The 27,624-nt window shown below is 34.5% G+C and overlaps 2 protein-coding genes across 3 annotated transcripts; one reads left to right on the top strand and one right to left on the bottom strand.

Annotated features, from left to right (window-relative positions):
• Window positions 1–576: 576 nt before the first annotated feature.
• LOC122056001 (protein WHAT'S THIS FACTOR 1 homolog, chloroplastic-like) lies at window positions 577–4,773 on the top strand. The gene is made up of 2 exons (XM_042617726.1): window positions 577–1,861; window positions 4,322–4,773. Exon 1 carries the CDS (start codon window positions 598–600, stop codon window positions 1,849–1,851), a length of 1,254 nt encoding a protein of 417 aa, XP_042473660.1. The 5' UTR covers window positions 577–597; the 3' UTR covers window positions 1,852–1,861; window positions 4,322–4,773.
• Window positions 4,774–11,696: 6,923 nt separating this feature from the next.
• On the bottom strand, window positions 11,697–24,153 carry LOC122056002 (F-box protein 7-like). Of its 2 annotated transcripts, none has more exons than XM_042617727.1 (11): window positions 24,002–24,153; window positions 22,527–22,613; window positions 22,289–22,401; window positions 21,581–21,697; window positions 21,397–21,493; window positions 20,775–20,848; window positions 20,358–20,411; window positions 20,179–20,277; window positions 19,993–20,051; window positions 19,647–19,857; window positions 11,697–12,097 (listed from the first exon to the last, which is right to left on the bottom strand). In XM_042617727.1, the coding sequence occupies exons 1-11, from the start codon at window positions 24,123–24,125 to the stop codon at window positions 12,038–12,040; spliced, it is 1,095 nt and encodes a 364-aa protein (XP_042473661.1). In that variant the 5' UTR covers window positions 24,126–24,153; the 3' UTR covers window positions 11,697–12,037. The 2 variants fall into 2 exon arrangements, with proteins under 2 accessions (XP_042473661.1, XP_042473662.1); XM_042617728.1 differs by lacking the exon at window positions 24,002–24,153 and adding an exon at window positions 23,864–23,963.
• Window positions 24,154–27,624: the final 3,471 nt, after the last annotated feature.

Below are 27,624 nucleotides of genomic sequence, written 5' to 3' on the forward strand. Positions count from 1 at the left end.
TTCACCGTCTCCCCAAGTTATAGTTTGGGTCCAGAAGTCGCTCCCTGCTCGGCGCTAGGTTGCTTGACCACTTGCCCAATGCCGGTGGCCTCCAGCCATCCGTCCCAACCCAAACTATAATCTGAGAGAGCGATGAATCCAGGGAGAAATCATAACCAATTGTAGTCGGATCGCAACCACGATCCAACTATAATTGTAAGTGGTTCATTCTTTGATTTTTTTTTTTTTTTTTTTTATGGATCATAGAATCTTTTTTCCGTTTTAGTTATTGTTGTTGTTATATATTAGAGTCGTTGTTTGATAGTTATTATAATAATAAATATATTTTTAGTATGAAAAATATAGTAGGATTCTTTTGATTTTTATTTTTTGTGTTTTTTTATTTTTATCTAAAATATAATTGAATAAAAAAATAAACAAAATAATGTAAATTCCTCTCGGAGAGCACCACCACAACTGTTATACTGCGGAATCCACGTGGCAGCAGATTCCCTCAACCAATCGAGGTTTTGTGTAATTGGGCCTGATCCAGGCCCACAGGCTTCTTTCTTGCTATTTACTAACTGGCGCCGGGTGAGCCCCAAGCGCTACGCGGCCATGGCAACGAAGCTGGCCGCCGTCCTACGCCGCCAGCTCCCGAACCCCTTCGGCGGCGGCCTCTCCGACCCTTATCCCTCTCCTCCGATGATTCCCCGTCGCCTCTTATGGTCGATGAAGAAGGAACCTGCCTTGGAGGCCTCGCTATCCCGCAACCGCCGCTGGATCGTCAACAACCAGATCAAAAATTTCCTCCTCCGTTCGCCCGGCCACACTGCGACTGTCCGTTCTCTCCAGAAGAAATTGAAGTCCTTCGACCTCCAAGGTCGCGCCATCAACTGGCTCCGAAAGTATCCTTGCTGCTTCGATGTCCTCTACGCCCCCGACGGTGGCGGCGAGGAGGAGATTTTCTTCACCTTCTCCAAGCGTATGGCTTTCTTAGTCGAAGAGGAGGAGGCCGCCATGGCCGCGTCTGAGCCCGCCATGGCCCAGCGGCTCGCCAAGCTCCTCATGCTCTGCCGTGATCGCCGCCTCAACGTCGTCAAGCTCAACGAGCTCAAGCGAGGCTTTGGATTTCCCGACGATTACCTTCTGCGCCTCGTCCCCAAGCTACCGGAGACCTTCCGGGTCGTCAACCGCACCGGGCGGAGGAACTCGATGGAGATCGAGCTCGTCCGGTGGGATCCTGACCTGGCCACATCGGCTGTCGAAGCCGCAGCCATTGAGCGAGGAACCGAACCGCGCTTCGTGTGTTCGTTGCCGGATACCTGGATCAAGACTCGGAAGAAGTTCGACGAGTTCAACGAAGCAACTCCGTACGTCTCGCCGTACTCAGCGGACAACACGGAAACAGATAAGCGAGCCGTGGCCGTCATCCATGAGATCCTTTCGCTTTCTCTATGGAAGAAAGCGTCGATCTTCAAGCTGGAGCACTTCAAGAAGGAGCTTGGGTTGCCGGAGAAGTTGAATCTGCTGCTGCTGAGGCACCCCTGCATCTTCTATGTGTCGAACAGGTACAATATTTACACGGTGGTGCTCAGAGAAGCATACAAGGGATCGGAGCTCATCGAGAAGGACCCATTGGTGGTGGTAAAGCAGAAGCTTGGGGAACTGATGCAGGAAGGTCTTCACGAATATAACCAGAGACGGCATTTGGCTAATTTGGAGAAAAAGAGGAAGAAAGGTGAAATTAGCATACGAACAAAAACGGAGGAAGATGATGAGAACGAAGAGGAAGCTCTAAGACTGGACAGTGTCGAGAAGAGGGAAGAGAGGAAAAGGTTTTATAAAGTTCTCTTCGATGAAAATCCATGATGAACCAAAGGTATTACTGCAAATTTAAACAAAGTATTATTTAAATCCTTAAGTTGTTACCTGGATATGCAAATATAATCTGTTAATATGATTGATTCTGATTGCATATCTGAAGCATAAAATGGATTATAGTGTATATAGATAGATAGAATCTCAAACCATATCAGATATCCACCAACTGCATGAAAATTTAGATCCACACTGCAAAAGCTAAAGCTACAACAACTAAGCTGATAAAAGTCTATCACAAAAACTTGAGTTTGATAATATACTTCATTCCTAAACCCTATCTCAGATAAGTGTCCAATGTTAGAAAAAAAAATGCTAAAATAGGAGTCAAAGAAAGAAAATATGAAGTACATCAATGAAAAACATGCAACCTTAGTTTTTTGTCTTCGGTAGACAAGTACCTATATTAACAGCTCTTCTTCCAATCCCATAGTCAACCTCATTTACATTCACAATTGCAAACTTAAATACACTCCAGATCAGTTTCTGCGAAAGCTGTTGCACAAAAATTGTAAGCAGTTTCTGCTAATACTAACCACAATCAACACAAAATACAAAACTTGAACACAAGCAACAGGTTGTCACAAGCATCAAAGAAACTAACCACAAGAAACAGAAACTTCGACACTAACAAATATATTCTGTCCACTTTATGCTGTCTCTTCTGGACAATTATCCTTCAGCTTTTTTTCTCTGACTTGAGTAGCAAAGAAGATATGAAGTGATGAAATTTCAGACAGAAGAAAATTCAAATTGGTGAGCCTCTAGGTATGGAAGTCCAGTGGCATGGAAGCCTGATGGCTCGTATATTTTTAATCTGGGATTCGAGATCATGTAATTATGGGATGAAGGTAGATTCGGAGCTAGGCAGACTCAACTTGCAGATAGATTGAGTTATGGTATCTCGGTCGACTAATATTGAAGTTGACTAATATTTAGGTAACAGTCGATTGTTGCACAAGGGAGTGTACAAACTCCAAATTTGAACAAATCCAAATTCTTGGTATGAGATCAGTTGATTGAGTAGACGCTTGGAGTCAACTAATCGATACAACAAATGATCATTGAGGTTGTGATTTTCAATGAAGTTGATGTCGGGCATGACAATAATTATCCTGCGGGTTGATGAGAAAGGGGAATTGAGGAGAAAGCAAGAAGAGAAATCACCGAAAACAAAAAGAAATATGTCGTTCTCTAGATTTTATCAAAAAAGAAAACTTTATTCAATATAGAGGATAATTCCTCAAACAACTAAACAAATATTTATATAAACTCTAAATCCTAAGACACAAAGAAAGAAAAGAATTCTAACATATAGACCTCAATTCCTAACGGTAGAAAAGAAATCCTAACAAAAAGGGAAAAAAAAAATTTAACAATCCTAAAATTTCTAAATGAACAAAATCTAAAAAAATATACAAAAGATAGAAATTAATAAAAATACCTAAAATACAAAAAAAAAATCAAAAATTAAAAAAAAATAATAATAATTTACTAAAAATAATAAAAAAAATCTAACAAATTCTCCTAAATCAGTCGTCCCAGTTTGAAAAGAACTCGTCCTCGACTTTAGAATAGTGTTTCCGGTTCCATGGCGTAAGGACTTAGGTGTTTCACAACTGATCCAAAAAGTGATACAATCCATTTATCTCACCAAGGACAGCAGTCCCATGAATACACTGAGAAGGTCGTGCTTTAAGAATATCCATTGATAACATAATGGAGTGAGCCCTTTTCTGAACTAAGAACTGGCTTTCGGTTATGCAACTAGCCATAAGAAACTCCATTGTCACCATAACCTAATCAAAAATATTCTGTACAGTTATATCACTGCTGAAAATAAATTTGTTTTCAAGTTGACTCTAAACAACGATGGAAAATTGAACTGCGCAAAGCACACTCTTTTCACTCGCAACCATAGAAGTGTAAATCTGTAGAGAAATTTGTGAATCCGAAATATCAACTCTTAGATTATGTAATGATCTCTGAATAACTCAGTAGATTTGTTAGTCTCTTTCAATACCTGGATTAATACTCAAGTATAGAAAGGAACCTTGTTCAAAAGGATGGAAGCATAAGAGTGTTGTTCTCAAACAACTTAGAGCTTCCGTTCCAATCTAATCATCCATCCGTTTGTTCAAACCCAATCTATCAAAAACATACTGACCTTGGTTGCATTTTCAGCAGTTTTGGCAGTCGTTTTTAGAGTAATTCATAGAGTTCCTAGCCCTTTTCACTCTGAACTAACTTCCTTGCTCCTGAACGTGAATCCTTTAGGATATAACCCAATAAGCTCCGAATGTGGATGTGCATTCTAAACATATATTAGAATAAAAGTTCATGGATGCTCGTGGGAAAACCCAAGATTATACTATCCACTTCAGATTTGCAATCTTCTTGGTACTAGGTAGTGTAACTGAATGACCAATGCTAATGTCAAGCTTCTTTGATGCATCATTAGCTTCTCAGCTGTCAAAAGAGTAAGGAGAAGGCTTCCTCACCATGGAACAATTGGGAACATGGCCATGCATAGAGACACGGTCAGACCGTGTTTGACTCTTGTTTACTGCATGTTGTTCTGCTAACACTAGCTGCTTTCTTCTACCATAAAGGATGAATAAAGATGAAGAACATGTACCTACTCATTTGGTAACTCCATGGTTATCTTCTGGAAGGAATGTAGGTCATTCAATGAGTACCCATCACTATAGATGATGATGGTATCAGCTGAAGACATATTAATGCTAGCAAGCAGTCATGGTTTTTAGTTAAGAACAGAGTTCTCCCATGTGTCCTATTTTGAAATTGTTCTACGTGACCAGCTTCTTTGACATAATTAATTCCGGGTTCTCACACTCATAAGACTCGGCTCCAATTGTTGAATACAAATCTGTAACTCTCTGTATTGATGTGCGTTCATAGTTTGCAACAGGATCAAATTGTCCGATTAATTTAGTGTCAAGTGGCATAAGAAGAATCTATATCAAATTTACTCTCAAAACTAACATCATCAAAATGGTTTTTTATGTGTTTAACGGATCCATCTATCCATCTCCATGATAGAAGTACAAAACGGAGAGGTCAAAGCTAGGAATGAATGAATGTCTGAAGGTGTTGCTGTCCTCTAGATATGAGGGGTGTAACCATCTTGGAATTAATGTAATATGCGGGCTGAGCAAGCAAATTCGACCTTGGAACAAGGTCAATTTACTGCTAGATATCTTCCATGGGTGGTACTCCAAGAGGAAGATTTTCCAGAATAAATTCAACACAATCTAAAAATAGTTGTCCACCTCGTCAACTCCGTCATCATTGTATGTCAGTTCGCAAATATTTCCGGCCTTGCTTCCTAGGTCTTCCTCATATGGTCTACAATTTATCAGTTGCTTAATATAATTTGATAGAAGGTTCAAAATTACCTTGTTAGACAAAACATGAATCTGGAACAAATAAAGGACCATCGTCAAGCACTTCGTCCGTTCCATAATTGGCATATACCAGTTCAATATTTTCCTTGGTTTTGTATGGATCATGATGAGCAAATTCCTCCATATAACTAACTATCGATCTAGCATCTCACCTCAACGCGTAAAGTCGTTGAGACAAAGGTTGTAGGAAATCAAATGGAAGGAATTGTCTCTCCATCTTCTTTTTCATCCTCCCAATACTTGATCTTGGCATAGTCTCGTGAGCATCGCAAATGCTTCTACCATGACGATGCTAGACCTCTGAATTTGAAGGCAATCAATTTTACTTTCATCTGATCAAGTACTTCCTCATAAAAAAATTCGCTCCACTTCTTTAAGTCAATCAATGAATCTCTGGGTCTGTGATGTACTAGAAACTCAGGAAGATCAACTGGAAATCTAATATCATCATATCGTTCCTCTCGACCATAAATTTTTCGGAACTGAACACAACTGTAATATGAATTTTTGAAAGCGGAACCAAAAGTAGGATAAGAGAACTTACGACTTTTAATATCTTAGGCACTAAGATAATAGTGTTAGGCTTCCCCAACCAAAACTTGCCTCTCATGACCTCGGCCATGTACCTCATGATCTTCAAGGTCTTGCACCGCTAGACATAGGGTTAAATCTATGACTTGCCTCTATAAATCCTCAATCTCGTCTTAGGTGCTACGACCACGATGCGAGACTTCCTCAATTGGAATCTGTCCGTGACCATGACCACGGCAGCCTTCCATTGGATCTGATGCTTAACTTCCTCAATCGGAACTTGTCATTTCGTAGAGATTATCTTACGGATTGACGAGGAGGAATTGAGAAGAAAGTAAGAAGAGAAACTGTCGAAAATAAAGAGAAATCTATCGTTCTCTAGGTTTTATCAAAAAGAAAATATTATTCAATATAGAGGATAATTGCTCAAACAACAAAACAAATATTTATATAAATTTTTAATTCTAAGACAAAGAAAAGAAAGAAATCCTAACATATAGGCCTCAGTTCCTAACGGTAAAAAAAAGAAAGAAATCCTAACAAAGAGAAGAAAAAAAGACTAGCAATCCTAACATCTCTACATGAACTAAAAATTCAAAAAAAGATAAAAAAATAGAAATTATCAAAAAATATTAAAAAAAATCAAAATTTAAAAAAAATAATGTAAAATATATATAAAAAAATCCAACGAATCCTCCTACATCAGAAGTCAATTGTTGTGCATCTTTAGTTAACTAATCAAAACTATAATGGGTTGGAATTTGAGGTTTCACAATGAAGAATGTTAAATAGTCTCTTCTAGAAAGGAATAGAATGTTAAACAGTCGATTGAAGAATTCTGGAAGGGAATAGAATGTTGGAGGGATTCAGGGAATCAACTATTGAATTCCAAATCGAATAGAAAGTTTATAAGACAACTTTGGAAGTTGACTTTTCAACAACATAGTCAACTGAAGGAGCACACAATCAACTGAAAGAAAAATTAAAAGGTAATCTAGATGATCCTAAAGATTTGGACCTACTAAAAATCAACGATATAGGATCGAGTTATGCGCTTGAGCGAGGAGGGGGTGAATAACGCCGAACATACTTGGATTGTTAATACACAGTGGAATATAAAAATATACAAAACAATCATAGAAGCAAAGTCCACTATTTTGCTCCTTGTCAGGAATCTTTCAAAGGTGGAGAACTTCTTACAGACTTTTTATCTTAACAATAATATAAAAAATATAATAAAAGGATTAATATAAATAGACTTTACAAATAAATAATCAGTTCTGGAAGCCCTTAATACTAGCTACACATCCTAACACAAGTACAACAGTAAATTGAAAACTTTGAACAGAAGATTGATTTTTGGATGTTTCTTGAGTTATATTTTGAGTTTTGCCTACAGCCCCTTTTTATAAGAGTGTTATGGTCGACTGAATTTACCTCTGGTTGTTCGGGCGTTGTTTTTTTCTTCTTTTTTGAGGATAACATTTTTTTCTGCTCATCTAGTCAATCGGATTCATTTTTGGTCGCCTAGAACAACTTTCTATTGCCTAGACACGTCTTTCTTTCCATTTATCCATTAGTTGATGCTTATTTGGTTCTCCGATCCTAGGCCTACTTCTAATTGCCAAGGTCTTCTTGTTGTCTGGTTCCATATACAGTCGCTTGGATCTTCTAGTCAATTAAGAATCCTTTTGGTCGCTTGAAATTCAAATGTTCTTACAATACAATACAAAGATTAGTTTAAAACATCATAATATATGCGTATGTTTAGTGTCCTATATATGTGACCTACTGAGCATGCAAATATCTAATCTATCTAACGTATTGGGACTTCTTACTCAAGTTCACTCTTTTAGGACTTCCCATTTACATAAATCTCATTCCTCTAGATCTTTGACACTTGCCTAAAGTTCACTCTTTTAGAACATCCTATTTTTTCTTATATTACAATTGTTTTTTAGTCTCGGAAATAACCTCTTACAAAGCAAGGTAAAGTTGTATATAATAGATCATTCTCTGGGACCCGTATTAACAGAAATTGCGTGTACTAGATTGCCATTTATTTGTATATATTTTGTTGTTGAATAACAAGTGTTATAAGAGATTTCTATACCATCAAAACGTATTTGAGAAAGAGAAAAATAGTATTGTGAGTAATCCATTGTACAAATCATAAGTCATGGAGTACGAATTAGAGTTTTTGAACCACATGAATCTTTAAGTGGTTTGTATTTCCTTTCTTAATTCTTGTATTTAAGTTCATTTTTGTCCTTTTCGTTGCGTACGGACTCATTGTAGATGAAAACAAAAGAGAATCGAAGAGGGTGTATTCATTCCCTCTAGCTTCTACTAATGATCCAACACTCTCAATCCTTGGTAGTTAACCAAGAAACAAGAAGCTAATGGCTTTATTAAAGTGATCCACTGATAGATCATATGCCATGGAGTACGACCCTAAGGTTGTCAAACCATATTAAACAAATGTGTTAGCAATTGGTGAGTGTGATTCGTATTTATTTTCATTTCTGTTGCTTTTCTAACCTTTCTATCGAGAGCAAAAGTAGATAGAATTGCATTTGCAAGTAACAATCACTATTCATCCCTATCTAGCTGACCATCAAGATCCTAATAAAACCAACGAGTGGTACCTGGATTTTAACGTTAAACAACAAGTTTCTTAGTCAAATTTTCACCTAAACATGAAAAGCACTTGTGCCTAAAATATAGGTCACTCATAGTCTCTCTCTCTTTCTTAGAATTTACCTCTAGGACTTCTTACTTTTAACTCTCACTGGACTTTTGTTAAATATCTAGTTGACCTCGACTACTGAGATTTTATGTTTTGCTAACATATATTGGACTTCTATTTAGTATCCCATCTATCTTAACCTATCAAAATTTTATATCTGCCAACACTTGTTGTGTTAGAATTTGAGGGATGTTTTAAGGCAATCGTCTTATGATTTTTTTTTATATTTATTTGATAAGTATACACTATTTGAGTGTATATTATATGTTTAATTGTCTTAAACTCATTTACTGAATGTCCGTAATATAATTCATAGCATGAGAGAAATTGTGATTGGATCGCAACTAGTAATTATCTCTACATGTGCAATTATATATACTAAAATTTTTCTAGCCGTCGAATTGATGCATTCGGATATTATCAATTCTGTAAGACTAGCACAAGTTATACTCCTTGGTTCGGCCAAACAGCTATTTTCTCACTGGCTAGAGACATTGGGATGTCGAGAGTTAAACATGGATGCTGGTTATGGTAACTAGTTCATTGGAGTGACTCGCTGTAAGACTTTATATGGTTCTCTACATATATATAGATATGTTTGTGAAATTCTTATTGCAGCACGAGTGCAAGTTTCCTTCGACTTGAGGTATACAAGTCATCTTGATCATGGAGACTTATACTTAAACATCTTAAGTAAGCATCTCATTGAGGTGTAAACCTGAGATGATTGGGTATAAGTTGTAGTGCTAGAAGGTGTTTGGATAACCCACAGAAGATTCACCACTCCTTGCGAGGAGACGTATACCCTATGGTCACTCGTTAGGACTATTACTCAGTCTTTGGCCAAAACATCACATGTTAAGAGTGCGAGACTCTTGTACACATGTATGAGTAATTTGAATCCGTAGAATGAGGAAGTATTATTTGGGCTAGGTGTGACGTAGTCAGCTTAGTGGGGACAAGATACATTGACCATGTCCTGAACCAAGTGGGTATAAGACGAGTGAAAGGAACGAGGCACGACTCACTGTAGCTGCTGAAGGGTTTAGAATTAATTCTAAGATCAACTATGATTTTCTGACTAATTAAGAATCATGATGTACTAGTAGGTGTCACTCATGATCGTTCTATAATTAAGTAGTTAATTATGGACGACCAAGATAAACCGAGAACCTATTGGGTCACACACACTAACGAGTCTCTAAAAGACATAAAATAAGTTAAAAAATAGGATTCTTAGATCAAGAGATAAATGTTTGGTTGGACCATACATAAGACAATTATGAAAATATTTGTCGCAATGGAAGTGCGGATGGGTCACATCTCTTATGGAAGAGTTGAACCATATTTGATTTAATCATGAATTAGTCATGAACCAACTTGGTTTAGTTGTAAACCAAATCAAGGGGTTAATGAGCTAATTTTTTATTAAGGGATAATGGGTTGAATTTGAATTTTCTAACTAACTCATTAATGAGGGTTATATAGTGATATGGTTGAGAGAAGATTATACACATGAGATCATTAATTGACTAGTAAGGTTTTTGAAAAATCTTAACCCAATTTCTCTTCTCCTCTCCCTCTCCCCTCTCTCTTTGCCGCCGCCAACCTTCCCCTTGTTGCTGCCGCCAACAAGGGGAAGCCCTTCCCCTTAGTTGTCGTGACCACCACAAGGAAGAAATCTCTTTCTTGTGTGCTTCTCTTCCTTTTCTTCTTGGTCCCTCTTCTTTGCTCGTGGCTAGTAGCTTCCGAAGGAGAGACTTATACTCAAGGAGTTGTCTTGAAGAGCTCAGCGTGGATATGAATAGAGGCGAGATTCAACATCACTACGGTTGATGTCCTTCTCATTACAGGTCATCCGTAAGGTACACCTAACGTAAATTTACTTTCCGTAAAAATTTAATTATGCGATTATGTTTGGCATGTTGTAGTATCCTTGTATGCGTGTGGTGCGTGTGATGTAATAATTTAAGAATTATTATTATTGTATTTTCCGCTGCACATGTTTACGAAATATATTTTAATACATACCGTATCGGGCATATCTCAACATGTTGAACCTTTGTGGAGTTGCTCTAAGCCTACAAGTTTTTCACATTTGCCAACACATATTCATCTCCTGTCAATACGATTAGTTTTTTTTTCTTATATCAAATATTCAATCAACCTACCATCTTATCTTCACCATTGCACTTGTAATGTAAATATCAAGAAACTTGCACCTACATGCTTGGCACAATATTAGAAATCGTAGTATAAACCTAACTTCAAATCTTTATTAAACACATCAAGACCATATGGTTGAACTCGACCACATGGGGTGTGATTGCATCGACAACATCAATTTCATTTGTTCCTCAAGACGATTTAAAACACTGAAACAAGCCTGTAATCATAGACCGATGCAAACGAGAGACTATAATGATAGCAAGCAAAAACTAGAGCGGTTTTAAAATTGCAGGGTAGAAATGACCTAAACTGAATGATCAACCATTAATAATGGGTTGAGTGAATGGTTTGCTTACCAAGTCGATGTTCAACTTCCAACAATTAGACCGGCCAATAAAAAAGGAGTATTTTAACGATTAAAACATGGAGTGCGCCATTATTTCAATAATATTTTAAAAGGGAGTATGATTTTAGTAAACCATAACACAGCATACCCTTTTAATTTTGTGTCCTTAAGAAACATATTCACACGAAAGGGAATCTTGACACAATAATAAAGTTTTTGTTATTGTCATGTTACCTGACCTTAAAATCACAAATTCAAATTGTGAATACAACCTCTTAACCTAATATAGTTTGATCCTTCTCCAGTATCGACGGAAGCTTTATACACGGTCTGTCCTTAGGAAATATATTCACAGATCCCCACCTTTTATATACTATCTTAGATTGCTTGGCTAAGAATCTTTTGAAGAATATTTGCTATCTTGATGGTACTCACCGGAATATCAACTAATTAACGCAAGACAGGTAATAGCTGCATTAGTTCTTTCTAATGGTTTAGTTCAAACTATGAATCTAACAGATATATATTGGCAAAATGCACAAGCGTAATACATTCATTATCACAAGCGGAAAAATAACAAATATATATTGGAAAATAAATAAATAAATAATAATAATAATAATAACAGATATATATTGGCAAAATGCTCAAGCGGAAAATTGTTGCAAAAGGCACTTTACAAAATTGTTGCATCTAAACGTAATACATTCATTAACCCCAAGGCAATATATACTGGTGACAATACTACCATATTCACAAGGGGAAACGAACAACATACAATGGAACTTAGGGAAAGTAAAACGAAATCCATCTTGAGGCTTATTATATTTACAAACAAAATGGAGCCCCTTTCGATCCCTAGAGGGGGGCAAAGAAAATACAGATGACGAGGACTTTGCAGTGACAGAAACAGGTATAATAAGATTATTATATGGACATCATGGCATCTTGATACTAGCCGGGTACAAAATAGTCCATTTTGTCAACAGGAAGATTCAGCACTGACGTGTCAGCCTGCAAACAGTAGGAAAACTATGGTTATTATCCTGCAAAATTTCCAACAAAAAAATAGTTACATACTCAAAGAAAACAAGAAAGAGTGGAATAATTTCATATATTTCTTCCGTGAAAAGATGCAGATGCAGTTTTACCCCTAGAAGTCATACAATCTCCAACTCTCCAATGCACTTTCACATATAGGAAAAAAGAGAATCGATTATACTCTATAATCATGTAGACTTGGCTTCCAAAATTAGGTTCCTACTCTTATTTCTGTCGAGGACCAGGGTGAATCAGGCTTTGAACATGAAGGCGGTTTTGTCCAATTCATAAATAGACTTGAGTTGGAACCAACATGTTCAAGAATAATTCAATCCTATACCTCATAAAAGCATGTAAATGCATTAAAGATAAATGGATTTTTTAAGTTAATATACCTACCAATTCATTCACACAAGCAATCAAAGTCACTGACTGAACCCACAAAAAAGCAGAGTCAATAACACATCATAGCACACTCTCGAAGGATGCTGATCCACTAGTAACTACTTCAACTACTCACAACTATTAACATAGTTAAGGGGGTAATGCTTAGTTGTGATGATACATGTTATATTTAAGAGAAAAAATTATTATTTAAAACCAAATTAATTTATTATTTAGTAGGAAGACCATTGATTAATGGGGACCAAATCAATTTAATGTAATATATATATATATAAGGATTTGTTATCCTGCGCGACGCCACAGTGCGCGACTGTGTGCGCCGCGCAGGATAACAACTGTTTTTATTTTTTTTAATTTATGAATTAAAAAAAAATTAAAAAAAAATATTCTTTTAAGAGTTTATTTCTAGGGTTCTGGCTTTGGTTATAGTGTTAAAGCTATTTTTTTTTTTAGATTTTACCTCTGGGGTTTAGGCTTCCCAATTAGGTTATAGTGTTTGGTTTAAAAAAAAAATTAAAATAAAATTAATTTAAGCATTTATTGAGTATTGTAATATGTTAAGGGGATATATTAAGGTATTAGAAATTTATATAAGGAAATGTGAAATTTTTTAATTATTTTTTAATTTAAAAACTAATTAAAAAAATAAAAAAACGCCGATTGATATGTTGCGCCGCACAGTCGTGCACTGTGCAGGCGCGCAGCATATCAATCCTCTATATATATATATATATATATATATATATATATATAATTTATTATAAAATTTTAAATTTTAAATTAAATTATATATATTATATTAATGAAAAAGTTCTACTAGGGTTTGACGAAGCCTCATTAGATTATCTTATTTATAATTAGGAGTTGATTGAAATTATTAAACTAAATTTTTAATTAAAATCTAAAGTTTTAATCACCGTCGCTACCCTCTCCTCCCCCACATGTTCCCCTACCGCCCACTACCTTCAACCCCCACCCGGGACCCTACAGGCGGTCCAACCAAGACCCCGCTGGCATCCAACTGAGACCCCACCGACGTTCGACTGTGACCCGACTACCACAATCACAGTTGTCCTCGTTCCAACAACGGGCAATCTCCGCACCACCACTGCCGCCTTCATGCCCCTCGACATCAACAACCTTACCGTCGCCATTTTCAATTGCAAACAACTACCACTAACGCCATCGAAAGTCACCATCACTGCATGCCTCCTGCTGTGGCGTAAACGAAAGAAAGTTAATTAAGGTAATTAATTAAAGTATTAATTATTTTAATTAATCATATGATTAATTCGTTTAATTGATAAATTAATCAAATGATTAAGATTATTAATCAATTTAATTAAGTAATTAATTAGCTTAATAATTGATGATTAATCTGTTTAATTGATAAGTTAGCTAATTGATTAATTAAGTTATTAATCAATTTTTTTATTGATTAATCGATTTAATTGATGAACTAGATAATTAATTAAGTATTAATCAATTTAATTAATTAATTTAATTAGTTTAATAACTAATTGATTTATGATAAGAATTAATAGGTTAATTATGAATTAATTGATTAATTGATGTACTATTAAAATAATGGTAAATGAATTTGAGAATTAGTTAATTAATTTAATTAAAGTAAGATTTAATTAATTAATTAATTAGTTGTCATTAGATAATTAATTTGATTAAGGGTTAATTGGAACATTAATCGATTTAATAATTGATTGAGTAATTAATCAAATTATCATTTAATTATTAATCAGCTTAATAATTGATTATTTAGTGGTTGATTGAATTATTAATAAATTGATAATTGATTAGATATCAATTAAGAGTTAATTGAGTTATTAATTAGTTTAATTAACTTAGTGGTTAATTGAATTACTAATTGGATTGATAATTGATTAATCAAATAACAGATTGGAACCTGAAACAAACATTCTAATTGGAAGACATTCAGGACCTTCTACATTTAGAGGTGGGTAACTTTTCTCCTTTGACCTCTTAGAATTATCTTGGCGCATGACGTTTTATTTTATATTGGTTTGGATAGGTTATAAAATTATATGATACTCTACTCTTTTGCTTGTTACGTATCATTTCACTTGCATGACCTTCCTATGTCGATTGATATCTAGATATCCTCGGCTGTGATTCATGCTTTATACTTATCTCCATACGATATTAAGTTAGTTGAGATTATGTGACTCAATTGTTAATATTTACTTGATAAGAATTTTTAGTGGATAAATTGTCCTTAGAAGGATATGTATGACTAGCAATTATGTTTTCCCTTATAATAGCCTTAGTATGGAATATAACTAGCAATTATGTTTCTCTTATCATAGTCTTAGTATGGATTACAGTAATTACTACATTAGAACTCTAAACTTAATATTAGAGTATCCACCTACGAAAATAATTCACGGTAGTGTGTTGTCACCAGCAATCAGTAGTTATCCACACATCTTGTCTGTCCACGAGCTATTTATACACCTTGACTGCACTATTGACTCATTCACGGTAGCGTGTTGTAGTCCACACTTAGTAATTATTTACACACTCTATCTACCCACAAGACTCGTTTGTTTTAGCATTTTGTCACCTGACAGTGGTCACGATACCTATTCAAGATAGTGTTATCATACATAGTCAAAATATATTTACACACCCTGTTTGCCCACGAGACATGCTCGTGATAGAGTGTTATTTTCAACAAATAGTGGCTATCTATACACTCCAACTGCTCACGAGACTCATTCATGGTAGCGTGTAGTCATCCGTAGTCAGTATCTATTTACACACCTTGTCTTTCTGCCCATGAGACCCGTTCATGGTAAGTCTCCCACAAACAATAGCTATCTTTACACCTTGACTACCCACGAGACAGGTCAGGTAGCATGGTTCACCTGCAGTGAGTATATGATTAGTGTATGGTTCTGATTGTTTTCATTATGCAATGTTGTGTTAACTTGTCATTACAGAGCTAGATTAGTGGATGTGGATGGCTGAATGGATGCTCCCAAGTAGACATTAATATGTTACTCGATATGTTTTCCTAGACACATGATGTACATGTTAATCTGTTGTAAAGTTAGATTACCTTGGTTTTCCTTGACCTTTATAAACTTCTTAGCTCATGCACCTTTTTTCTGATATTCCTATGGTTTAAATGTGTACTCGCTTCCTGCTTCCTTTGACCTCCAGGTTAGTAGATAAAGAGGTGTTGTGTCCACATAGTCAGGGAGGAGTCCCTAGAGTTGCTCAAAGATCCTAGCTTGCTGATATCGCTCGACATCAAGTTATTTGGTTTCTTCTTCTATTGTTTTTTTTCCTTTTCTTTTTTGTTAAAACCAAATGTTTACCTCATTTGGTTTGGTTTGTACACATGAACATGCATACATGCATTAACATTTAGTAATTTAGTGATTTATGTATTGCATTGATATTTGTGTTGAGTTAAACAAGTTCAGTCCTCTTCTTATATTGTCATTAGGGAGTACCCTCTGATCTAGCGGAATTATACCAAGCATATCTATAGACATTATTAGGGGCATAACCAAGTATTGTTTTCCAAACTAGTCGGATTCACAAAGTTCAAGATTCTTATTATAAGACAAACAGGAACTATCTTTAGATGATTAGTAATCCTCAAATAATAAGAAAGTGTTGTGAGGGTTCAACATACAAGAATATGAAGGTGGAGTAAATAGTCAATATAAACTCCAAAAACTCATGCTTGATGAAACCACCATCCTTCCATGAATCCTAAATGGAATAAGAATTACCATTTTGTATTAAGCAATAATTCAAAGTTTAGCAAGTTTAACAAAGAACAGTCTGATGCACGAAGCACCCGTCAATGCGAGGTCTCAGAGAAGAGTAGACCATATTGGATCTATTATACGCAGGTTATTTCCATGACTCAAATCCGTGACCTCCAGGTCCCATGGCAACAACTTAATTGTTGTGCTAAGGCAGCTCCCCTTCTTAACAAGAATTAACAATTAATGATAAATTCAAATGGAAATCACATGCATTAACTCTAGAGAAAAGTTTAAAGATTGAGGAACATAAACTTATCAAATGCCTTCTACTACTGTAGAAGATCGATTGTTAAGTATAACAATCGGCAGGCCTGAATAACAGAAAATGAATAAGTGTTACCAAATATGTATTCAGAAGTGTTTGAGTGAATGATGCGTGGAATGTGTTACAGATATAGCATAAGTATCTCTGCTAAACAAACTATATAACTGAGTAGAAAATAATGTGTCACACATTGTAGCCTTAGCAAAAGAAGAATGCAGGCAGAATTGTGTCAGTGGAAAATGAGTAAATGTAACCAAATATGTACTAAGTGTTTAGTGAAGGATCCAGGTAGAAGAATGTGTGGAATCTGTAACAAATGTAGAAGTTCCTCTGTTAGACAAAACATATAATTGAGAGGTGGCAAACATTGCAACCTTTACAAAAGAAGATGAGTACATGCAAACCAAATAATGTAGGAGAAAATGAGTAAATGTTGAGTATTTGACAAATCCATGAAGGACCTAGGTAGAAGTTCGTGTGGAATGTGTTGCAAGTGTAGTAGAAGTACCTCTGTTAGACAAAACATAAAACTGAGAAGTGACACACATCACAACCTTAGCAAAATAAGATGAGTATATGCTACCTAACAGAAATTGGGATGACAAAGTTGTAGATTAAGAGGATGGGAGTAAATGAAGCATTTTGAGTGATTGTGTCTGACTGTGCCATATAGATGGTGTGCTTAGTGGATAACCATGAAACATGTAGACATACCAAGCTTCCAACAGTGAATATATTTCAGTTTGTCATGTCCACCAATGGTCTCTACTGCCACAAGACCCTTTAAATGGGAACTATATGGCCAAAGCAAATCTATTGAGGGGTCAAATGGTGATGTAAATTTGGTAGACACCCTCAGCATAATCAAGTAAACATCCTAAAATCTAGCCTTCATAGGCTCCAACTTAGCACAAATTGCATGAAGAAAACAGTAAGGAGATGATTTAAATAATCTTGCAGTCTCTGATATGTTAGGTAGGTATTTGGGAAATCAACAACAATAGCATAAAAAAGTCAAATAAGAGTGGTGATCTCTATGTAGGATTGCAATAACTAGAACAGACTAACAATTACATTGAAAATTTGAGAAATATCTCCCATGTATAGATCTCTGGCCTCTTCGAGTCTCATAGAGTGATTTAAAGAATTATTAGAAGATTCTCATGAGGTTGGAATCAATGGGCTGTTAGAGGATGGCAAACTACTGAGCATCAATTTTCTCGCATAAGGCTTTGGTAGATTAAAGAATCTCCACAACTTGAGGGTGAGATATTCTATCTATAAACCAAATGTGAATGGTTACAGCCTACAAATATGCAGTGAAGTAAGGAACTGAGTATGTTAAGATTTAGGGGAATTTGGCAAAAAGGGTAGCCAAAATTTGCAATGCAAGACAACAAACACCATTTCTATTTTAAAAAAATAGTAAGAGGCTCAAAAGGAGTTAGTGTTGTTCCAATGCCCAAATCATGCATGCACTCCTCACGTAGCCTCGATGGTAACCAAGCATCAGGTGATGAGTGCAGCAAAGTTGCCATAATCCTGTGATGCTATAGAGGTTGAGCAGCAATGCAGTACGAAGTAGTCGTAGTGGTATTTTGCAATAGGTGGCGATGAGAAGATTGCATTCTCATGATGTACACGAGACCTTAATTTGTTGCAGTGAGTGAGCAACAGAGTGATGAGAAGGTGTAGCGAGTAAGCGATGGTGTGATGAATCTCGTTGTTACAATAAGCTTGAGGCTTGATTTTGTTGTGGCACATAAGCAGAGTTGTGGTTGATCATTAAAAAAAGGATAGTCCGATACACGAAACTCCGCTAGTGCAGGATCAAACCACATTGGGTCTATTATAACACAGTCTTACTTTGCATTTTGCAAGAGGTTGTTTCTACAACTCAAATCTGTGACCTCAAAGTCACATAGCAACAACTTTACCATTGTGTCAAGGCTTCCATTTAGTGCTTGATCATCCCAGAGTCATCAAAATTAATAAAAGCCCATAAGCACACAACAAACAAAATTAAAAGGAGTTGAGATGTATGGAAGGTTTGGTTGGTCTTAGGAAGGGACTAGGCGAAAACTCAAGCGATGAATTCAAGGCTGCATGGGCAACAAGCAACAAAATGATTTGGTGGAGACGCCTTGGTTAAGTTCAGTTAGGTATTACAACAACAACAACAACAACAACCAAACTTTATCCCACTAGGTGGGTTGGCTAGGCATGTAAGATGACACAAATATCATGCTATGCTACATGAGAATTTAAGATTAGTTATTGTAGGTTAAGTAGTACTTTTTACTTCTCTCTGTATATAAATCATAATAGTATAATTTGATACAAATTTAAAATTTTCAGCCATGTCGAAGTTTCATTCACTAACCAAATTATGACGATTTCGGCATCATATCATATTGATCCAATATTATTCCCATATTTAATAAATTAAACTATTAATAATAATATAATTAGTTTTATTCTGTTTAAATTTTTGTGTTTAAATTTAAAAAAATAGAAAACCAATTAAATGAAATGAAATTAATATTTTAAATATTTATAGTCCAATGAAAATTAAGCTTATCAACTAGAAATGGTGATATCAAATGGGTTCAAACCAACCTAATTTGGATTTATTTTGATCTATTTAAAACTAAATCAAATCTATATTTATAAGAGAGAGGTTCAACAACTTTATTGAATTAGATAGTTTTATTTTTATAAGGTTAGGTTTTTTCTTCCTCTTGGTTCACCCCATAGCCTTACGTCGTCCCACACCTTCACATCTCGACTAATTAGACTATGATATAGACAATCTTATAATTGACTCATGAGTCGACCAGGTGGACATGTCAGTACATATGCACATATATTATGTATGAAACATCACGTAAAGAGTTACAAATCACAAAATCATCAAATATACTATGTTATATAATGATAAGATAAATTCAATAATAAATTATAAAATAGAAATAAAATTAAAAAGCTGTCAAATGAGAATTTTTCTAGAGAATTTTGAAACAAGAAATACCTCTTCAAAAGGAACAAACACAAAAGGTGTCAAACCCCTTCTATGAGAAATAGCAGGTACATCAGGGTCATGTGTTTCATCCTCTTCCCAACCTTCCACAAGTCCAAGCACGCCATCTACGTGACTATTTACTTCATTTTCATTTACACCAGTTGTAACAAGTCTCAATAGATCAAGCCGATTGTTTGCCCCCATAGTTGTACCTCTAAGCCTGAAAAAAATGAGAAGCAAAAACTATTGATTTGAAGAGGGGCACCTTTGGTTCAGCAAATACCAGTACCATTTTAGAACCAAAGAATGTTCTCCTGCAGCATTTATCTAAAAAAGAAGCTAACTAGTCGATTACCTAAGACGCATTGTTAGCACAGTAAGTCGCATGCCTGGGTATAAGAGAGCAGCTTCAACCTACAAGCTCATAATAAACCAACACATGATACATGGTGGACTATTTTGCTGAATTGATCAACAGATGAGATATTCTTTTATTTCATGGGCGAGAAGAAAATGGGTTAGTAGATGCTATTATACAAACCTGATCTTCAGTTAACTTGTAGTCACCTCTGAACACACATTCAGCCTTGGAAGCATGATTCATGCACTTAGCCACCTCTTTAACTTTTTGTGAAGATATCTGTTTGATCATAAAGATTTCATTAGTAAGTGAATCAACGAAAAAACACAACATAGCAAATTATAGTTCACACTTATAACCTTGTACAAGAACTTCCCACTTGGAAAAAATCTTAGGTAGCGATAGTAGCAAACCTACAAATTAACCAGAATGTAAATACAATATGAGGTGCTTCAAAATAGTCCAAATTAGAATTAGGTTTCACTCAAAAATAGTTCTCGGAGCAGTAATTACTTTGACTTGTGCAAAAGAACATATTTTTCTATAACACAATTCTACTTTCAAATGCAAGGTGTCAAAGTTGATTCTTATGGATTCACCTCAGCTAACCACTGTCTCACTGAACTACCAGACAAAAAGGTATCAGGAAAAAGGATACAGCTACACTAAGACAGAATCTGGTTTTGGGGTCAGTTAAACTAAGAAGGAAATGACCAAACAAAGAAAACACTACACAAGAACATCATGCGACAAGTAAAGCTATAGTAATATCTTACCACATGGACAGGATTTGTAACTTTCCACTCTGCTACCCCCGTACGAATATAGGTATTTCGGCTAACATAGAGACCTGAAATGGAAAGTTTACAGTCCTTAACTGAGTCAGCATAGAACAAATGAAATAGGAAATAGCTAAAAACGAGAATGACCAGAGCAGCAGAAAGTTAACAGTTTAGATGTCATGCTGCACCTATCAGTATTAAGTAAAATGTTATTTTCATGAATATACAACAACTTTTATTTCTTTAAAAGGAAGTGATATGATCTCCTCAAAGGACCTTGTTGCTAAGAACATAAAATATAGCAGGTAATGGACGACTGCTATCTCTCATCAGATTATCCATAAAAAGAAGTTTATCTACTGTTTAAAACTAGAGAAATTTCAGAACCCAAATCAGCAACCATAAATTACCATCATGATAACCAGAATTTGCTCAACTAACAAAATAAAGTTAAGATTCTCATGGACCAGAAAAAAATATATAAATGGTGCCCTACCATTCCGAGATATCTTTTGATAAATTACCCTTAGTCTCACAACAACAATTCATCTTCAATCCATATGATATGTGGAACTGAAGGAGAACATAAAATATAAAAAAAAAATCAAATTATTACCATCATTTCGAATTCTTGGTCTCTGGACCCACATTTTCCTCCAAGAACCATTGTACAAGCTTCGGACGATTATGTAATTTGCTTCTGCTCCATAACTCTACGAGGGTTGATGGGCAATGTGCAAAACATGTTAAAATCATGAGCAAACAAAAGGACTATGAAGTATATACGATTTGAGATGTACCTGCCAAATCTTTAGGCAGACATTTTGCCACAATATCGGATTACGAACAGTATATCTCCATTTGCGACAAACACATGCCGCTCTTCCCAAAGTGTATGGCCTCATGCGTGCAAATACCTAATTTTAAACACATAAGTTATCAATCCAGAACTTCACATTCTGAGTTCAAGCAAATATTTCTAGAATGGCACTTAATTAGTTTTGAATACAAAAATTCTGATATCATAACTTCACATCCTTAGTTAAAGCAATTATTTCTAGAAAAAAAAATTATTTAAGTTTAAAAGAACTAAGAAATGTGGCTAAAGTTCATGCAACTATACATACCAAAACAAGTGAAATGGAATGATGCAAAATAGTACTTCTGTGTTAGTTAATTCATTGAATGTAAACACTAATACAATGATATACAGATTGTTATCACCCCACTAACTATAAACAAAAACAAGTGGAATAAAATGATGCAAAATAGTAATTCTGTCCAAATGATTCATTGAGATGTAAACACTAATACAATGGTATGAAGATCCTTATCACATTATAAATTAAACGTCACTAGCAATGGAATTAATACAACATTATACCTCATAAAATCAAAACCTAAAATCCAATATGTGCATGCTACGTGAGAAATTAAGAACACAAACCACATCATATATTTGTCACTCATACAATTTCCCCATTTTAGATAATGAATGAAAAATGTACCTCAAAGAGCAATTCATCTGGCAAACAACGATGAATTAGAGCAGGGTCAACGTATGGTTTACTGCTGAAACTTCCAAAGGGAGCAACAGGTCTGACCCTATTGCCATAAAGATCTGATCAGAGAACCAAACACATGGACTAATTAGAGCAAACAAAGTGTTGAAGTATCACTTGCAAGTACCATGAAACAGAATGGATAATGAAGTTCACTATTGGTAGAAACTAAATCTAAGCATACTTAGCCAAGGTCTATCTGTTCCCATGAATTCCACAGTTCTCAGGTGAGAAAATCGATTATGTTCTGAAGGAACTGATATAGAGATATCTGCAAAATAGCATCATAATTAAGGATAGAGGACAAGTTATAACTTGTACAATATATATTCACCTTGTTATGGAGAAAATAAAGATTCATATGATTGGTACAACAACAAGAAGCACCATTGATTTTCAAATTGTTTGATTTTTGCTTTCATGGACATTTCTAGCAAGTAATTTTGCTGCTATAATGCTTGCTAGTCTTTGTAATGTTGGACTAATGACACTTTGATTCACATCATCTATCATGGACATCTGATTACCCTCATATACCCACAATATCCTATCCATTCCTACCTACATGATTTTACCTCATTTGGCCATAATAACTTCTGATGGATATTTTTTTTTCAGCTGTGCACTACTTCATCCATAAATAAATATCGAAGATTTGACCTTACAATTATCCTAAAATTTTCATTTAATCAATAAGCACAAAAGCACTAGTATCATCTTATTTCTGTAAAGTTAACCTTCCAATTTCTACTTTCCTAATTTGTCATAAGTCTACCATTTAAAATATCTTGAACCCTAAGACCTATGATTGTTAATGTTGGAGCATTGCAAGAAATGATGATGAAAACATAAGGTCTAAATTTGTAATGTTAGGAAGAATTAACTAATTTCTTCTATGCTCAACGACACAATTTTAGTTTGTTAATAACTTAAACTAAAATGCAATTTAAAATAGATGTCCTTTAATCATACTTTGCAAATAGACCTATAGAAGTACATCACAAAAATATCATGCGGCAAATTCTTAAGAGAAAAAGTTGGTTTACTTTCAGAGACATCTTGCCGCAAAGGATAAGTGGCAAAATCTACAAATATTCCTTTGATCACCTCTTGAACCTAAATTTCAAACTCTAGAGCATACAAACTACAAATAAATCTCAACAAGGAACAACTTTAAATTTTTTATTCACTGACACCTAAACAGGCCGATAGCAATTCTCTGAGGAACTCACACCATGTAATTAAATTTGCTATTGATTGATAACTAAAGAGACCAATAATCATCCTGAAACAAGAAACATATATAAACTCACAACAGTTAATGTGAAAACAACGAAACAAAAGACATTACAAAAAACTACAGTGAAATCATACTGGGTAATCGAACAAAAACAAAAAACAAAAAAAAATGCACAACGAAATTCCTATAATCGTTCTAACTCTTCTGGAGGTAATCAAATCCCCAATAAAAAATTTAATTCAAAAAAGATAACGTAAATCAAAAAAGATAACATTACGGACGCGCAACTATACAGGCATAAGAGTCAAGAGAGTAAAACATAATCCGCAGAACACCATGGTCGAGTACTTTTTCCTCCGGAAGCATCTCCAATCGTCAAAAGAGTGCAAAAGGGGGAGAATTCGTAGTAGAAAACTCACCCGAAGCCATCAGCGATCGAGAGAGCGGTTCTAGGTCGAAGAATGAAAGGTCCAAGATGAGAGAGGCCTTCTCCCCGCTAGAACACGACGCTCGCTTATTACTCGAAGCTAAAATCTCGACCATCTGCCTTGATATGCACGGTTGTGATCCGTGGATAGAAATGTTGACGGTCCCATCATCCGGGTCAGCATGTCTGGAAACATCAGTCGAATTTGATGTTATCACAGAGAGGCGAGCCCCGAGCTTGCAGCCACGTCTGTAAACGGATCCACCATCAACATTTTACCCGATTATCATGGGAACCAATCCGACGTGGATCTACTTTAATGCTAGATAACTTAACATCTGATATCTGATCCGGAGGACAGAAAAAAAAATATTTAGACCCAATTAAATAATTAAATATACAGATATAATAAAATTTTATTTATACCTAACTTAAATATTCCATTAAATAATATATATATTTAAAAAAAATTTATTTTCTCAAAATTCATTAATTATTATTATTGATGTTTAATCTAATTTTTATTGAATATAATTAAATTAGAAACGTACGCTGTAGATATTTCATCAAGTTTTTTAAATTATGTTCTTTTAGATATAAAGTTAATTTTTTTGTTGAATGGCAGTAATTAAATAAAATGAAGATGATATTTGATCCTTTATGGATATGAGTACAGAAATAATAGATATCTAATTCTTGATGATAAAAAAAATGAAAATAGAAATTGGAAATCTAATGAGGAAAGGGTGAAGATGGGGATAAATATAATAAATAGGAATGAATACTAAAAATATAAAATCTTATTTTTCAAGATTTTTTATGTTGCCAATGTCTTTTGAATCACTATTTTATGATTCCATCTTTTTGGTATTACTTTAAATATCTCTAATCTACTACAAGACCTATCTCCCAATGAGACACAACGATCTTTTGCACGAAGAAGATTAAGTACCCAATGAAACATTTTTATACTCACTGAGAATTGATCTCAAGACCTATTAGAACAAACACTCATATATATACCAACTACGTCAATCCATGGAAGCGAGTTTTGCACTATACTAGGATCATATTAGGAGTGCTAAATTAGATTTTACACAAATATTGTAACTACAAGTTAGGTTAGAGGTCCATGTAAATCTCTATTTTTACACTCAAGGACTCACCTATTTTTGTTGAACTTCTATCTTACATTAAGACTATGGAGCGATATTGAGTGTCTTCTTTGTGTTGAACCATGTAACATTAAATTCGGGGTGATCAGTTTGGTCTCATGAATATTTTTTACCGTCCACCAAGATAAATTGAGAAGTGCTCGTGACGAGCGACCTAGAAGTCTAGTATATATCCTGTGGTTGTGTTCTCCATTTGAAGGAAAAATCCCTACAAATGTATCATATCTGAGGATCGAATCGTAGATGTTTGGATAATAATTTATCGCCCTTCCACTGCACCTAGCCCGGGGGTAGAGTGTCTTCTTTGGCCACTAGGCAAAGCACAAATTTAGGTCAAATTCTCAAACAAAAGTATGTCTCCAAAGTTATACAATCAACAATTTGTCCCGAATAATATTGTTGGGGTTCAATCAAAATCTCATATTGGAAAGATTTAGTAAAGATCATGGGTTTAAAAGGATACATGATATCTATATTGGAATGAGACCTCTTGGGTAGAGTCCAAGAGTAAAATCATGAGGATTTAGACTCAAAATAGATAATATCATATCATTATAAAAATATACGAACATCCTTCGATCCCAACAAATACAACACAAGAGGATGAAGATAACTATGAGCTTGTAGATGAGGAAGTTTATAATCCAGAAGCCGAGAAGATTATTACTGTGTGGCACTAGATGGGAAGAAGAGATTGTATTTGAGCATCTATGAGATGAAAATTTTGCATGATAAACTTAGGATACTAACACATTGGATGTGGGCGTTAAAGATGAGAAAAGTAATGGAAGATCGCCAGCAAATGGTTAGGTGTTCCCAAATGGAAAATATTTTTTTAAAAAAAATGCTTTAGCGAATTACGTGTGATATCAAAAGGGTTTGGAATTAAACACATGAAGATGTTTGTAGGGTTAAGTCTTGTGATTAGAGAATTGGTGCTAGAGGACAAGGATCACAATGTTTGACAAACTACACACTTACTCAAAGTCTTTGAGAAAAGGTCAAGAGCATAAAAGTCAGGGCCGTCTCAAGATTTCATGAGGCCCTAGGTCAAAAAAATTAGGTTTTTAATAATTTTTTTAAAAAAAAAATTTCCCCTCACCCTTTTTCATTCGGACTTGGGACCGACAATGGCGGGTTTAAATTTTTTTTTTTAAAAAAAATAAATATTAATTTAAAAGTAAATTTTTATATAAAATTTAGTTCTTGAGACATTGTTGAACGTAAATAAGATTTTATTAATTTTAATTTTGAAAAATTTCTTTCTGCCGAAGCTACACTAACCGGTATAATTAATAATATTCTATAAGCTATCCATGCATTAGGAAAAGAATTTAATTTTTTTATAAGGTTCAATACCTCAAGTGCAATTTTTAATTCTAGATTTATTATTTCTTTTAAAATTTTTAATTCTAAAAATAAATCTAAACCATCAATATCAAATAACATGTCATGTGTTAAAAAATTTTCAAGATTTAAACATTTTATTTTTAAAAAATTATCATCAAGCAATTTTAAATTTTCTATGTCATATAAAAAATTAAAATTATCTTCATATATTTTAAATTGTTCAAATCTACTTTGAAGTGAAGAAATAGCATGGTCAATAATATAATTAAAATAATTAATTTTAAAATATTCTTCAGGTGAAAGTTTCACCTCATTAATTTTATTCTCATCAAATCATTTATTTCTTCTAATTACACGTTTTTCACGAAATTTTGGTTCTATATTCATTTCATTTGCAATCTCTTTAGCAGAAATCAGATATGAATCCATTTTCTTTATAATCATTAAAAAAAGAAACAAGACCTTTTAATTGATCTAATGCAATAGCAATATTCATATCTTTATACTGTAAAGATTTACTGACAGTATTAACTGCAAATAATATATCATACCAAATAGTCATACCTAATAAAAATTCAAAATTTTCAATCTCATATGTTGCTAAAGAATTTGCTTCACTTTTTGTTTTAGGATCATCACTAGTTTCTGCAAGTTTATATAAAGCTTCTCTTATATGTGGAGCTTCATATTTTATTGCTTTAACACTTACAAGATGACTTTCCCAACGTGTTTGTGATAATGGTTTAAGAGTTAAATTAGAAACATGGTCTTGTAAAATTTTCCATCTTTTCGTAGAAGAAGAAAATAATGAGTAAATACGTTGTATCACACAAAAAAATGTTATAGCACTAGGACAAGAATTAGTCATATCACATAGTACTAAATTAAGACTATGACAACCACATGGTGTATAAAAAGCTCTAGAATTTATATCTAACAATCTCTTTTGTACACCTTGTTATTTACCTTTCATATTTGCTCTATTATCATATCCTTGTTCTCTTATGTTATTTACATCTAGTTCAATTTTCTTTATTATATTAACAAGAGTATCAAAAAGACCTTTTCCTGATGTATCATCTACTTTTAA

This window comes from Zingiber officinale, chromosome 3B (genome assembly GCF_018446385.1).
Source record: "Zingiber officinale cultivar Zhangliang chromosome 3B, Zo_v1.1, whole genome shotgun sequence".
In the NCBI taxonomy this organism is placed as follows: domain Eukaryota; kingdom Viridiplantae; phylum Streptophyta; class Magnoliopsida; order Zingiberales; family Zingiberaceae; genus Zingiber; species Zingiber officinale.